At 45.6% G+C, this 13,400-nt stretch overlaps 1 protein-coding gene across 1 annotated transcript in view; it reads left to right on the top strand.

Moving 5' to 3' along the window:
- Positions 1–13,400, top strand: part of LOC136626742 (zinc finger protein 420-like) — a 167,134-nt gene that overhangs the window by 121,415 nt on the left and 32,319 nt on the right. Inside the window, exon 8 of the mRNA XM_066601748.1 lies at positions 57–678. Within this exon, the coding sequence (XP_066457845.1) occupies positions 57–678 (622 nt within the window). The remainder of the gene's footprint in view (positions 1–56; positions 679–13,400) is intronic.

The raw sequence follows: 13,400 nt of genomic DNA, 5'->3' as shown, positions 1-13,400 counted from the left end.
TGTTCAAAATATGGTTTATATGTTACCTGCAAATCAGATTTCATTAAACATCAGAGAACCTACACATGTTCAGAATGTGGAAAAGGTTTTACCCAGAAATCTATTCTTGTTAAACATGAGAGAATTCATACAGGGGAGAAGCCATTTTTATGTTCAGAATGTGGAAAAGGTTTTATTGAGAAATCAGATCTTGTTAGACATCAGAGAATTCACACAGGGGAGAAGCCATTTTTATGTTCAGAATGTGGAAAAGGTTTTAAACGGAAAGCAGATCTTGTAATACATCAGGTTATTCACACAGGGGAGAAGCCATTTTCATGTTCAGAATGTGGAAAAGGTTTTAACCACAAATCATATCTTGTAACACATGAGAGAATTCACACGGGAGTGAAGCCATATTCATGTTCAGTGTGTGGAAAACATTTTAACCAGAGTTCAGATCTTGTTATACATCGGAGAACTCACACAGGAGAGAAGCCATTTTCATGTTCAAAATGTAGTAAATGCTTTATCCGTAATTCATCTCTTGTTAAACATCAGAGAACTCACACAGGGGAAAAGCCATACTCCTGTTCTGAATGTGGAAAAGGTTTTAACCGGAAATCAGGTCTTGTTAAACATCAAAGAACTCACACAGGGGAAAGCCATACTCCTGTTCCGAATGTGAAAAATATTTTATAGATAAATCATATCTTGTTAAATATCAGAAAATTCACACAGGGAAGAAGTAATCTTCATGTCTAGAATGTGTGAAGCGTTTTTTGATTAGAAATAGAGATGAGCGAACCTACTCGTTTCGAGTAATTACTCGAGCGAGCACCGTGATTTTCGAGTACTTCCGTACTCGGGTAAAAAGATTCCGGGGGCGCCGGGGGAGGCGTGGCAGAGCGGGGGTAGCAGCGGGGAACAGGGGGGAGCCCTCCCTCTCTCCATCTCCCCCCCCCACTCCCCGCTGCAACCCCCCCACTCACCCACGGCGCCCCCCCGAATCTTTTCGCCCGAGTACAGAAGTACTCGAAAATCGCGGCGCTCGGGCGAAAAAGGGGCGTGGCCGAGTACGCTCGCTCATCTCTAATTAGAAATAAAGTCTGTTTGATTATAAAAACAACTCACACAGGGAAGAAGCTATAGTGCTTTGAATTTTGGAGGTAAAACCTTTCCAAATCACATTTAGTTGAACATCAAATAAATTCAGAAAAGAAGCCATTGTCTTTTGTTTTCTTTGGTTATTTTTGCTATTTGATAAATAGTACAAGAAAAAAATCCAAACACTAACCATTGCCCGACATGAACTGTAGATGTACTGCACAGCGGGACAGTAGTTATCAAATTCCCCATACATGTATGGTGCTAGTTACTAGAGTATCAGACGGTCAGCCCCCTTTAACTAGACTGGGATTGTGACTGTAACCCCGATCCCGTTGCAGCTGCTGGCATCAAGCCTAGCTCCAGTTTTAGTGATTTTAATCTTACAGATGCTGCCATCAGTGTAGACAATGGCATTTAAAGGATTTGGAGAAGAGAGGCCTGAAGCACTCACAATGAAATCGCAGTGTGTCGGTGGTTGCCATGTACAGTGGCCTATGGTTGTCAGTTTCTTGGCTTACAGTAATAGGTCTTACTGTCAATGATGAATCTGACAGAGAATTCACTGCAGTACATAAGTAGTTCAGTGTTCTTTTCTAACAGACTGCATCTTCAAGTTCCCTTGTGAATAAACGTAAAAAAATAAAATGTTTCATGTAAAAATTAAAAACCATGTAAAAAATTAGCATAAAAATTACTTTTCCAATAAGACGCAACTTACTATTTGCAAAAATGTAGGGAAAAAACCCCTCCTACAAAATTGGTATTGCCATGTTCATAACAACCGGTACTATAAAGTGATTATGTTACCTATACCGTATGGTGTACACTGTAAAAACAAAAATAGAATTATTAATTTTTATTATCCCGCCTCACAAAAAATAGATTAAAAAGACCAGCAAAAAGTCGTATGCATTTCAGAATGGTCGTCCGCTCGCCCTGCAAAAAACAAGCCTTCACACAGCTCCATAAAGGAAATAGTAAAAAAGTTACAATCTTACAACAAGGTTGAATTACATCATATTTCATGGCTAGGTATTTTAAATTTCGTACTCCAGCATCAGTCTAACAATGGTAGCAACTCCTTTACATCTCAAAACACTAAACAAAATAGAGTCATCACCCGTGACTTCATCCATCTTCAGTGCTCAGTTCACTGTGTCGGCCTTCCTGGATTCTGGTTCGAACCTCTTGCATCAGGCCGTGGTGGACTGCTATCAAGTACCTATTCAATGCCTTGAGAGACCTTTTGTAGTGACAACTGTGAATGGAAGTACCCTTTCCGAGTTCATTTAATTTGTCACGGGGCTGTTGGATCTGAAAGTAGGCATTCTCCACTCAGAGAAGAGTTCCTGCTGGTCCTTCCAAGGTTCAACAGTTCACTGTTGTTGGGTCTGTCTTATCTTCATCTGCATAATCGCACCTTGGATTTGAGGTCTGGGGAGGTGTTACATTGTGGGTCACCCTGTTATTCCAAGTGCCTGCTTCCAGTACTGCCTGTTGGACGTCCCTCGGCGCCTCAGAACCTCCAGGGCCTGCCAGGGTCCTACTACAGTTTTGCTGATGTCTTTGAGAAGAAAGGTGGAATGTCTTCCACCTCATTGTCCCTATGACTGTCGGATTGATCTGGTGCCAGGTCCCTTACCTCCTTGAGACAAAGTATACCCTCTGTCGCTTCCTGAGAGCCGAGCAGAAAATGTCAAAGACCATCTCGCCAGAGGATTCATTTGCCAGTCTTCCTCTCCTGCTGGGGCGTGGATTCTTCTTCACTAGAAAAAAAGGACAGGTCACTCCGGCCCTGCATAGACTATCAGGGTTTGAATGTTATTACCATTAAAAACAAATATCCATTACCCATAAGCCCTGAGCTTTTTGACCGCTTGTGCGGTGCATGTATCTTCAATAAACTTGACCTGCGAGGAGTTTACAATCTAATCCACATCCACAAAGATGGTGAGTGGAAGACTGCCTTTAACACTCGGAATGGGAACAATCAGTATTTAGTAATGCCTTTAGGTCTGGTTAATGCTCCTGCCATCTTTCAGGAGTTTGTGAATGACGGCTTCAGGGACCTCCTCTGCAAGTGTGTCATTGTGTATCTTGGTTATATTCTGATCTTCTTTGCAGATATTCACTTATATTGCAGAAAAGTCCATACAGTACTCCGGCAGTTAAGCGAGAACCGACTCTATGCCAAATTCAAGAAATGTATCTTTGAATGAGGCTCTCTTCCTTTACTAGGGTATATAGTTTCTAATCTGGGCCTGCAGATGGACCCCAACATGTTATTCAGGGATTTTTGGACTTCGCAAACTATTACCAGCAGTTTATCCTTCCCTTTTCCACCTTGACAGCGTCTAGCTCTGCCCTCACTCGTAAAGGGGCTGATGCCAAGCAGCGATCTTCAGAGGCTGAAGCAGCCTTCCAAGCTGTGAAGCAAGCTTTTTTTGTCGCACCAGTTTTGCACCAACCAGAGATTTCGAGGTTGATGCATCTTCCACCAGGCTGGGAGCAGCTCTGACGCAGATAAGTGCCTCTGGGAGGATGGTGACATGTGGATTCTTCTCTAAGTCTTTTTAGGCTGCTGAAGAGATTTACTCTATAGGAGACCATGAACTGTTAGCCATCAAAATGGCTCTGGAGTTTTGGTGATTCCTGCTGGAGGCAGCCACTCAGCCTATAGTGATCTATACTGTTTATAAGAATTTAACTCATCTACAGACAGCACAGTGACTCAATTCTTTGCCTGATTTGACTTTGTTTTGCACTTCTGGCCCGCTAATATAATAAACATTCCTCCAGGATAAACATTCATACCTGAACCTAAAAGTCTAGTCTTGTCCTGGGGACATTGTTCCACGGTAGCTGGGCATGCCGGTCAACCTAAAACTGCTGAATTACTTTGTCATCACTATTGGTGGCCGTCTATGGTGAAGGATATCCAGAACTTTGTTACGGCTTGCACCACTTGCGTTCCAAATAAGTCTTTGAAACAGGAACCCACTGGTATCCTTGCCCTCTACCCATCTTGAGGTTCCATGACAGCACATAGCAATGGACTTTATCACAGACTTGCCCTCTTCCAAAGGGTGCACAGTCATCTGGGTGGTCATTAACCGTTTTTCCAAAATGGCTCACTTTGTCCCTTTGCCCAGATTACCATCTAGCAAAGAGGTTCATTGACCACATCTTCTGACTCTGACGTCTGCCGTGATTCCTGGACTCTTATCTGGTTTCTGTCTGCACGCCTGTTTGACACCAGACCAGTTTCTGTTCACAGCTCAGACTGTTCACAGTGCTTTGCACCCGTGTCTCTGACCCCCGTGGGTCAGCTGCCAAACACACTAGGACTACTCTAGGAAGTAGTGGCCTGCTCAGTTCCTAGCGGCGAAATCCGTATCCGTGACAAGGGGTTAAAGGGTGAATACTGGGGAACCCTCGGGACAACGCTCGAGAAGGTCAGTTTTAGAGAGGTTAAATTTGAGGAAAAGGGAGGACATAGTATTAGAGACAGACAGTCAGTTATATTTTGGAGGAATGGTTCAGAGATCTCACGGGAAGAGGTGTAGAGGTAACGTCAGTGTAGAGATGGTATTGGAGGCCGAATTTGTGGATGGTTTGTCCAATTGGGGCTGTGTAGATAGAGAAGAGAAGGGGACCAAGGACTGAGCCCTGGGGTACCCCAACAGCAAGAGGAAGTGGGGAGGAGATAGAGCCAGCAAAGTAGACACTGAAAGAGTGGTCAGAGAGGTAGGAGGAGAACCCGGAGAGAGCAGTGTCCTTTAGACCAATAGAGCGGAGCATAGTGAGAAGGAGGTTATGGTCCACAGTGTTAAATGCAGAAGAGATGTCAAAGAGGATTAGTAGGGAGTAGTCACCTTTCAACTTTGCCATCATTAGGTTATTTGATACTTTTGTGAGGGCAGTTTCATCGAGTGTAGAGAGCGGAAAACAGACTGAAGGGAGTCGAGGAGTAAGTTGTCAGAGAGAAAGTGTGTGAGGTGGGAGTAGACCAGGCGTTCTAGTAATTTGCAGATGAAGGGGAGGTTTCAGATGGGTCGGTAGTTGGCGGCATTGGTCAGGTCAATAGTTGTTTTTTTTAAGCGGAGGGGATATAATGGAGTGTTTAAATGAGGAGGGGTAAGTGCCAGAGGTTAGGGAGACGTTGTAGATTGTGGTGAGGTGAGTAATGAGAGCTGGGGAAAGGGACCGGAGGATGTGAGAGGATCGCTAGTGCAGGTGGTGAGGCGGGCAGCGTAAAGCAGCCTGGAGACCTCTTCCTCTGTCGTTGGTTCTAACATAGAAAGTGAGTAGGTGCTGGATGCAGTACTGGAAGATACTAGGATCGGGGCTGGCCATGCAGTTTTTGGAGATTTCTTTTCTGATGTTGTCATTTTTTTTCTTTGAAATAGGCAGCTAGTTCTCCAGCAGTCAGATCGTTGACGGGGGCCTGTTCTTTGGGGATGAGGAGAGAGTGGAAGGTCTCAAGAGTCGTTTGGGGTTGTGGGATATTGAGGGGACGTGGGAGGTGAAATAAAAGTAGTTAGGCATGGTGAAGGGCTAGGTTATACATTTTAAGCATGAATTTGAAGTGGAGGAAGTCTGCGGGCAACTTTGATTTTCTCCACAGCCACTCGGCACACCTAGAAATTGCTGAATACAGTGAAGAAAAAAGCACCCGCGCTCCTTTGAAGAAAGTCCTCCGAACGGCACTTCCGAAAGTGAAAGTAAACTCTCCTTTATTGTACAACGCGTTTCATCTCATTAGAGCACTCGGCACACCTAGAGCACCGCCGGATGAAGCGTGTTTGGGATGTGATCCAAGGTTGCCGTGGTCTGCGGTTGACGGCTCGGGTCACGGTCGGTGCCGTTTCATCCAGGGCATGGCTGAGGGTGGTGTGGTAGTGTTCAGCTGCCAGTTTAGGGCAGGGGAGGAGAGAGATAGGGGACAGGGAGGACTGAATGGTCTCAGCGAACTGTTGGGTGCAGATGGACTGGAGGTTCCTAGAGGTGCGATAGATAGGAGGGTCAGGGAAGATGCTAGGATGCCTGATGGAAAAAGAGAGGAGATTGTGATCGGAGAGTGGAAGGGGGGAGTTAGTAAAGTGAGAGGCAGAGCAGAGACGGAGGAAGATTAAATTAAGAGTGTTGCCATCTCTGTAAGTGGGGCAGTCAGAGATTAGTGAGAGGCCCAGGGAGGAGATAAGCGCTAAAAGCCGGCAGATGAGGAGCTAGGGTCCTTAGTAGTGATGTTGAAATCGCCAAGGATGAGGGTTGGGATTTCACAGGATAGAAAGTAGGGGAACCTGGGGGCTGATAAATAACTGCGACACACAGGGGCAGTGGGCGGAAGAGTCGCAGGGTATGGACTTTGAATGACTGGAAGGTAAGTGAGGGAGCTGAGGAAATGACCTGGAAGGTACAGTTAGGCAAGAGGTAATACCTACTCCTCCGCCTTGCCTGTCATCTGATCTGGAGCTGTGGGAGAACTGCAGGCCATCATAGGACAATGCAGTGGGGGAGGTAGAATTGGACTGCTGTATCCAGGTTTCAGTGAGGGTGAGCAGGTTGAAGTGTTTGGTGGTGAAGAGGTCGTGGATAGTTGGGAGTTTGTTGCATGCAGATTGGGAGTAAAGTGGGGGAGACATTTGAATGGGGCAGGGGGAGATTTTGGTAGAGAGCAGTATGGGGTGGGCCTGGATTGGGGATATGGCCCCTGCGACTAGGAGAAGCAGGGTAGCAAGGGTGAACATGTGGCTAGGGGATTTCTGCAGGTGGATGAGGTGTTTCTTGGCAGTATGGGGGGGGGGGTTGGAGCCATCTGAGGAAGTTGAAAAGTGCATGGGAGACGTGAATGGGTGAGGAGAGAGGGAGGGGCTGATGTGGATGGAGTGTGTTGGGGCTGGGCGTTGGAAGAAAGTGTTAAGGCTTGAAAGGATAGTGGTGGAGATCAGTGCAAAGAGGAGAGTATTTTTCTCCAGGCTTTGGACGATTATGGATTTTACCTGTCTCCTGCGCTATAAAACTGCATCATTCAACTGCATAAGACACTTGTTTCCATTAACGTCACGCTAGGCAGCCACATGCGTGGCAATGAGGCTAAAACTAGCTTTAAAGTTCTGGCTGCAGGACGTCAGCTTGGAGTGGCTTGTTACATTTCACTAGTCAACAGCTGCCCCATCATTGCATGGTTAAGGAACAATATGGGGGGGGGGGGGGATGAAGAGGTTTATTACCCTCTTAAATAAACAAAATGTGCTCAGCAACACTAAGATGAGACAGAGGGAGAATGCTATTGGGGGAAGTGATGAGGAAAATTACATATGGTAACAAATAGAGTCAATTCAGTTTATATGAAGCATTGGGACATACCATTGTGCACAGATTATGACATCAATGAAACATTTCACAGCAGATTCAGTAGAGGGGAGGCACAGCAATCAACCGGAGGGATAAACCACTTCAAAAGGGATTTATGAAACACCCTATGCACCCTCCAAGAACCCGGTAAATCCAACTCATAAGCTAGAGGATTTATGACTCGCGTTATGGCAAAGGGACCGATAAAACGCGGCGAAAGCTTTGCCGAGGGGAGCTTCAATTTTTAATTCTTCATGGACAGATAAACCTTCTAAACGACCTCAAATAGCTCAGATACAGTAGAACTTTTACAACTACGTAGTTGCATACGACCACTTGCTTCCTCCAGATTCTCGTGCACACCATTCCAGACCTCCCGCAACTCACTAGTAACAACATCAACAGCGGGACAAGCTGTAGGTACTGGAATGGAAGTCAGGAACTGGGGATGCTGACCGAACACAGAAGAAAGGTGACACCCCCGTCGCAGAACTGATACGATTATTTATGGCAAATTCAGCCAAAGGTAAAAACTCTACCCACCGACTGACCCTCTCACCCACAAAAAGATGCAAGTATTGTACTAGGTCTTGATTTTTACGTTCCGTTTGCCCATTCGTCTGCGGATGAAATGCTGATGAGAAAGACAGAGATGTTCAAGTTTTTATAGAAGCCCCTCCAAAATTGGGCCACGAATTGCACCCCCCGATCCGAAACTATATTGACCGGTATTCCATGCAATCTTATAATCTCTCTAATGAAAATCTTCACTAATTCAGCGGCAGACAGTCATTTTTTGCAAAGAAACAAAATGGGCCATTTTCGAGAACCGGTCAACAACTACCAAAATGGTGAAACAACCTTGTGACAAAGGAAGGTCCATGACAAAATCCATGGACACGTGCGACCATGGCCTACCAGGTACTGACAACGGCATTAGCGGTCCCTCAGGGCTCTTACAGCGACTCTTACCACATGCACAAGCTAAACACCGATTTACGAATTTCCGGACCTCCCGTGCCACGCCAGGCCACCAGTAGAATCGGGAACATAGCTCAAGAGTCCCCTGGACCTCCGGATGCCCTGCAAAAACTGAGAATGAGACTATCCCAGAACCAACAACCGCAGGAACATCGGTACAAATAACTGCCGCAACCCCCTCCGGAGCCTCTTGTTGATATTCCTGAAGCTGAGCCGGAAGGTTCCATGTCAGGGCTGCCACCACGACAACGGGCAGGAAGATGCCTTCCGGGGAAGGGTCCTTAACCTCAAGAGTCCCGAAATATTCGGGAGTGGGCGTCAGCTTTCACATTTTTATCTCCCGGCAAATACGTGACTGTAAAATTGAATCTCAAGAAGAAAAGCGCCCACCTGGCTTGCCGCGTATTGAGACGCTTAGCATTCTCAAGATACACTAAGTTCTTGTGATCGGTGAAGACTGTCACCTGGTGTCGAGCCCCCTCCAGAAGATGACGCTATTCCTTAAATGCCCATTTTATTGCCAACAGTTCCCTGTTCCCAACTTCGCAGTTGCGCTTGGCCCTACTGAATTTGCGGGAAAAGAAGGCACATGGACTATACCCTGAATGACCCACCAATAGCTGGGAGATGAACTGCACCCACCCTAACCTGAGAAGCGTCTACCTCCACGAAAAAGGGCTTCTGAGGGTCCGGCTGAGCAAGCACCGGTGCGGTGGAAAAAGCCCTCTTAAGTTGCTCAAACACCTCAGAAGCTTCTGGAGACATCACGTCTGCTCCATTTTTAGTGAGATCAGTCAGCGGTTGTGCAATCACTGAAAAATTTCTGATAAATTTTCTGTAAAAGTTGGCAAACCCAAGAAAGCGCTGAAGAGCCTTCAAATTATCTGGTTTAGCCCATTGTGTGATTTGCCGCAACCTTGTCTGACTACATACACACATCAGTTAGAGTAATGATATACCCAAGGAATGACACGCGTTTGACTCCAAATGAGCACTTCTCCAATTTAACATACAATTGGTACTCCTGTAGCCGCTCTAACACTAAATGGAGATGTCTAACATGCGTGTCCAAATCCGACGACTACACCAAAATGTCGTCCAAATAGACAATCATAAAAACCCCTAGGTAATCGTGGAAGACCGCGTTCATAAGCCCCTGAAAAACCGCAGGGGCATTGCATAACCCAAAGGGCATATCCAGACACTCGAAGTGCCCCAACGGGGTGTTGAACGTGGTCTTCCACTCGTCACCAGACTTAATACGTATAAGATTATAAGCCCCCTGAAGGTCAAGCTTAGAGAAATAGCGTGCTTCCACCACCTGATTCAACAGATCAGGGATCAGAGGGAGCGAGTACTGACTCTGTTGCGTCCTCCGGACGTGCAACCTCAATAACATAAATCAAAGGCACTAACCCCTGGAGGGGGCCCTGCCTACTTGGCGGACCGATCGCTCTGACAAGTGCGAGCCCGCACGCGTGCCTGGGCCACTAACCGGTCCCTATCAGGGAGCCCTAGCACAAAATAGAAGCGAAACAGAACCAAACAAAACAGAAAAGAACTTAGCTTGCATGGAGAGCTTCCGCCAAGCTGTGTTGTTCCGTTGCTGTCCAAAATGCAGCTGAAGTGATTGACCAGCACAGGAAAAAGTGGTGGCCCTGTTTAAATAGGAGCCAGGCTACTCAGCAGCAGGTGCTGACTGACCTTCCTCCTGCAGCTACCACACCCCTCAGCTCCCGGAGAAGCAAGGGCACACCCAAAACCTGGTCTGATCTGCAGGCAAGGTGCAGGCCTCAGCACGGCTGTAACAGACTCTTTATGGTGATCTTGTTTAAAGCCCGATAGTCAACACAAGGCCGTAAAGACCCATCTTTCTTTTCAACAAAAAATAGGCCTGCTCCAGCTGGTGACTTTGATGGTCTGATATGTTCCTTGGCTAAACCCTCTAAAATATAGGATTTAAGAGCCTCATGCTCCCGACCCGACAGATTAAATATGGCCCCCTTAGGGATGGGACTATCTGGGACAAGATCAATCCTACAATCCCTTTCGCGGTGTGGGGGTAATATCTCAGAAAGCTTCTTAGAGAACGCATCTTGAAAATCCCGTAACTAGTCTGGAATACTAATAGTATTGGTGGAGCACAATGTAACAGGCACTAGATGATCCTGACAGAACTCTCCCCACCGAACTAGCTCCAGAGTATGTATTAGAATGGTTTTTGCTCACCACTGCCTAGGTGTCTCCTCCTTTGGAAAGATTATGCATCGGCTTGGGATCTCTTTCAGACTGCTTCAACCGTTCCGTCCAATTAAGGTACACAGGTAAGTAGATGCAGAAAAATGCTGTCTTCACAAAGATAGTGTCCACAAGTCTTTATTGAATGAAGTGATACATAAAAACAGTCAGACGTCTACACAGGACGGGTTTCCACTCCCTGAGGAGTCTTGATCACCTGATTATGGGGGGTTACATCACTCCCTTAAATATCTGAATAATTAAAACCAATTAAAAACAATACATAACAGCTGACTTATTTGATTCTATGTGAACTTAAACCCAGATTTTAATACGGCATACAGCATGTTCTAAACTAATTCTACATATAGTATAATATAATATAGTATGTTGTAGTATAATCCATATAGCGTAATAATCAATATATATTCATTAATACATATGCTATAACATTATTTTTTGATGTTAGTTGTGTTCAGATTATCAGTTTAACTCTTTCTTGTCCTCCTTCCTTATTTCTTTTCTTCTTTTCTTTCTCTTCTCTCCGGATTTAGAGGTTTCTATATTGGCAATAAACGGAACATTTTGTATACAAAAGATAAAATATTGAATCTCCCTAATGAAATTTAATGAGAAAATCTACGCGAGATAACATATGCAATATATTATAAATGGCAATATCCCATATACATCCATTGATAATTAATGAAATATAAACCTAAATGACTAAATGTTATTTACACATATATCACATATCAAAAAAAACATGTTTTTTTTGTTTTTTCTTGCAAGCAGCAACTGTGATTCTTCGTCAATGCGCAAACTAAAATACGCATTTGCAAGATCTATTATAGTGAAAAACACTGCGGTTGAGGGGATCTGATTTAAAATCGTATGAGGGTTCGGGACGAGGGGTGAGTCTATAATGATCAATTTATTGATTTCCCGCAGATCATGTACCATCCGGTATGTCTGCGGTGGCCCTGGAAGGCATTTCTTTTTTTACAGGAAATAGCGGTGTATTATAAGGGGATCTGCAAACCCTTAAAACACCAGCCTCAAGAGAGTCCTCAACTTGCACTGAAATTGCTCCTGTCTGATCCTTGCTCAGGGGATATTGTCTTATGCACACTATAGCAGCTCCAGTTTAATTTTCACAGGAGCAACTCGTAACAAGCCAACATCTGTTTTTCCCTTCACCCACAATTCTTCTGGAATATCTCTCAACATCTCTTCTATGTCTGCCTCCAAAATCTGACATTTGTCATCAATTTGCACTACTCCTATCAGGGTTGTCAACATTTCTTCAGACATAGGGCCTGTAACTGTGATACCTTTTTTCCCAAACCGTAAAACTGCATTAATGGCACTCAGCACATCTGCACCAATCAGATTTGCAGGACAATTTTCAGACACCAATAGCCGGACACAAACATCAATTGTGTCTACTATACGAATTTGCAAAGGTTTGGTCTGTTGTAACAAGCACGGTCCATCAATCTCCACTCCCCCCACTTTGCCAGGTTCAATTAAGTTAGAAGGTATGTCTTGTTTGCGTACAATTGAGCGGCCAGCCCCTGTATCAATCATGAAACTTTGCTTGTTTCCATGGGGGGAGCATTAGTTCCACACTTGCGTGTGGTCCTGATCGTGGTGGAACAAGCAAAGTGGGGCTGCCTGCATCCTAGTCTGCTTGTGGGTATTCTATGCCAAGCAGCTGGGCATGCGTCTGGCTCCTTCTGGATGGGCAATCACGCTTCATGTGTTCCCTTCCTCCACAGCCAAAACACACACCAGACCTCCTTGCTTTCTCCCTCCTTGGCTGTGGATGAGGCACACATGAATTATATCCTCTGCCCCTTCTGTAAACATTGCCACTGAAGTTCTGTACCCCCCTCGCTTGTGCTGTAGGCAATACCACTTCTGGAGGGGCCGCTACAGAAATCACTACCGGCGTCTGTTTCTGACTCTTTTTCAACTTCTTTTTATTAAATCTGTCTTCTATGCTTCTGGCTACCACTAGAGTCTGCTCCAGTGGAGTGTACATACACTCCGGACGTACTGCATTCAATTCAGTCTTGATATCTTCACGCAGCCCACTAATAAGACATGTACGGAACAATCGAGCATCTTTACTTGTGGCAGTGTTGATATCATACTCTTGATCAATAAATATATTGGCACATCGGGCATATTACACTGGTCACATTCCTGCATGGTACTAGGCAGAGTTTTATTACATTTGCAGACCCAAGAATTAGATCGTGTAAATCTATTATTTGGATCTCTCCGCTCCCTCCGCTCTTCCTCTTCCCTCTCTGCCTGCTCACTCTCTGGATCCACCTGAGGTGCATCTCCCAAACGAGAAGGTTGGGAGGACACCGTCGAGGTGTCACCCTGCACTGGTTTCCTTGTTACATAGGGCAAGGTAGGAGCGGTGGGGGCATGAGCGAGTATATTCGCTAAAGCACTACTCGCTCGAGTAATGTGCTTTAGACGAGTATCTCCCTGCTCGTCCCTGAAGATTCGTGGGCCGCTGCGGAGCGGGGAGCTGCGGGGCAGAGCAGGGAGGAACTGAGGGGAGATCTCTCTCTCCCTCTCTCCCGCCCCGCTCTACCCTGCTCCCCGCCGCGACTCACCTGTCAGCTGCGGCGGCTCCCGAATCTTCAGGGACAAGCAGGGAGATACTCGTCTAAAGCACATTACTCGAGTGAGTAGTGCTTTATCTGTTCACA

Source organism: Eleutherodactylus coqui, chromosome 4 (genome assembly GCF_035609145.1).
Source record: "Eleutherodactylus coqui strain aEleCoq1 chromosome 4, aEleCoq1.hap1, whole genome shotgun sequence".
NCBI lineage: Eukaryota > Metazoa > Chordata > Amphibia > Anura > Eleutherodactylidae > Eleutherodactylus > Eleutherodactylus coqui.
Note: the sequence above shows the minus strand (reverse complement) of the source record. Positions and strands in the feature narration are given on the sequence as shown.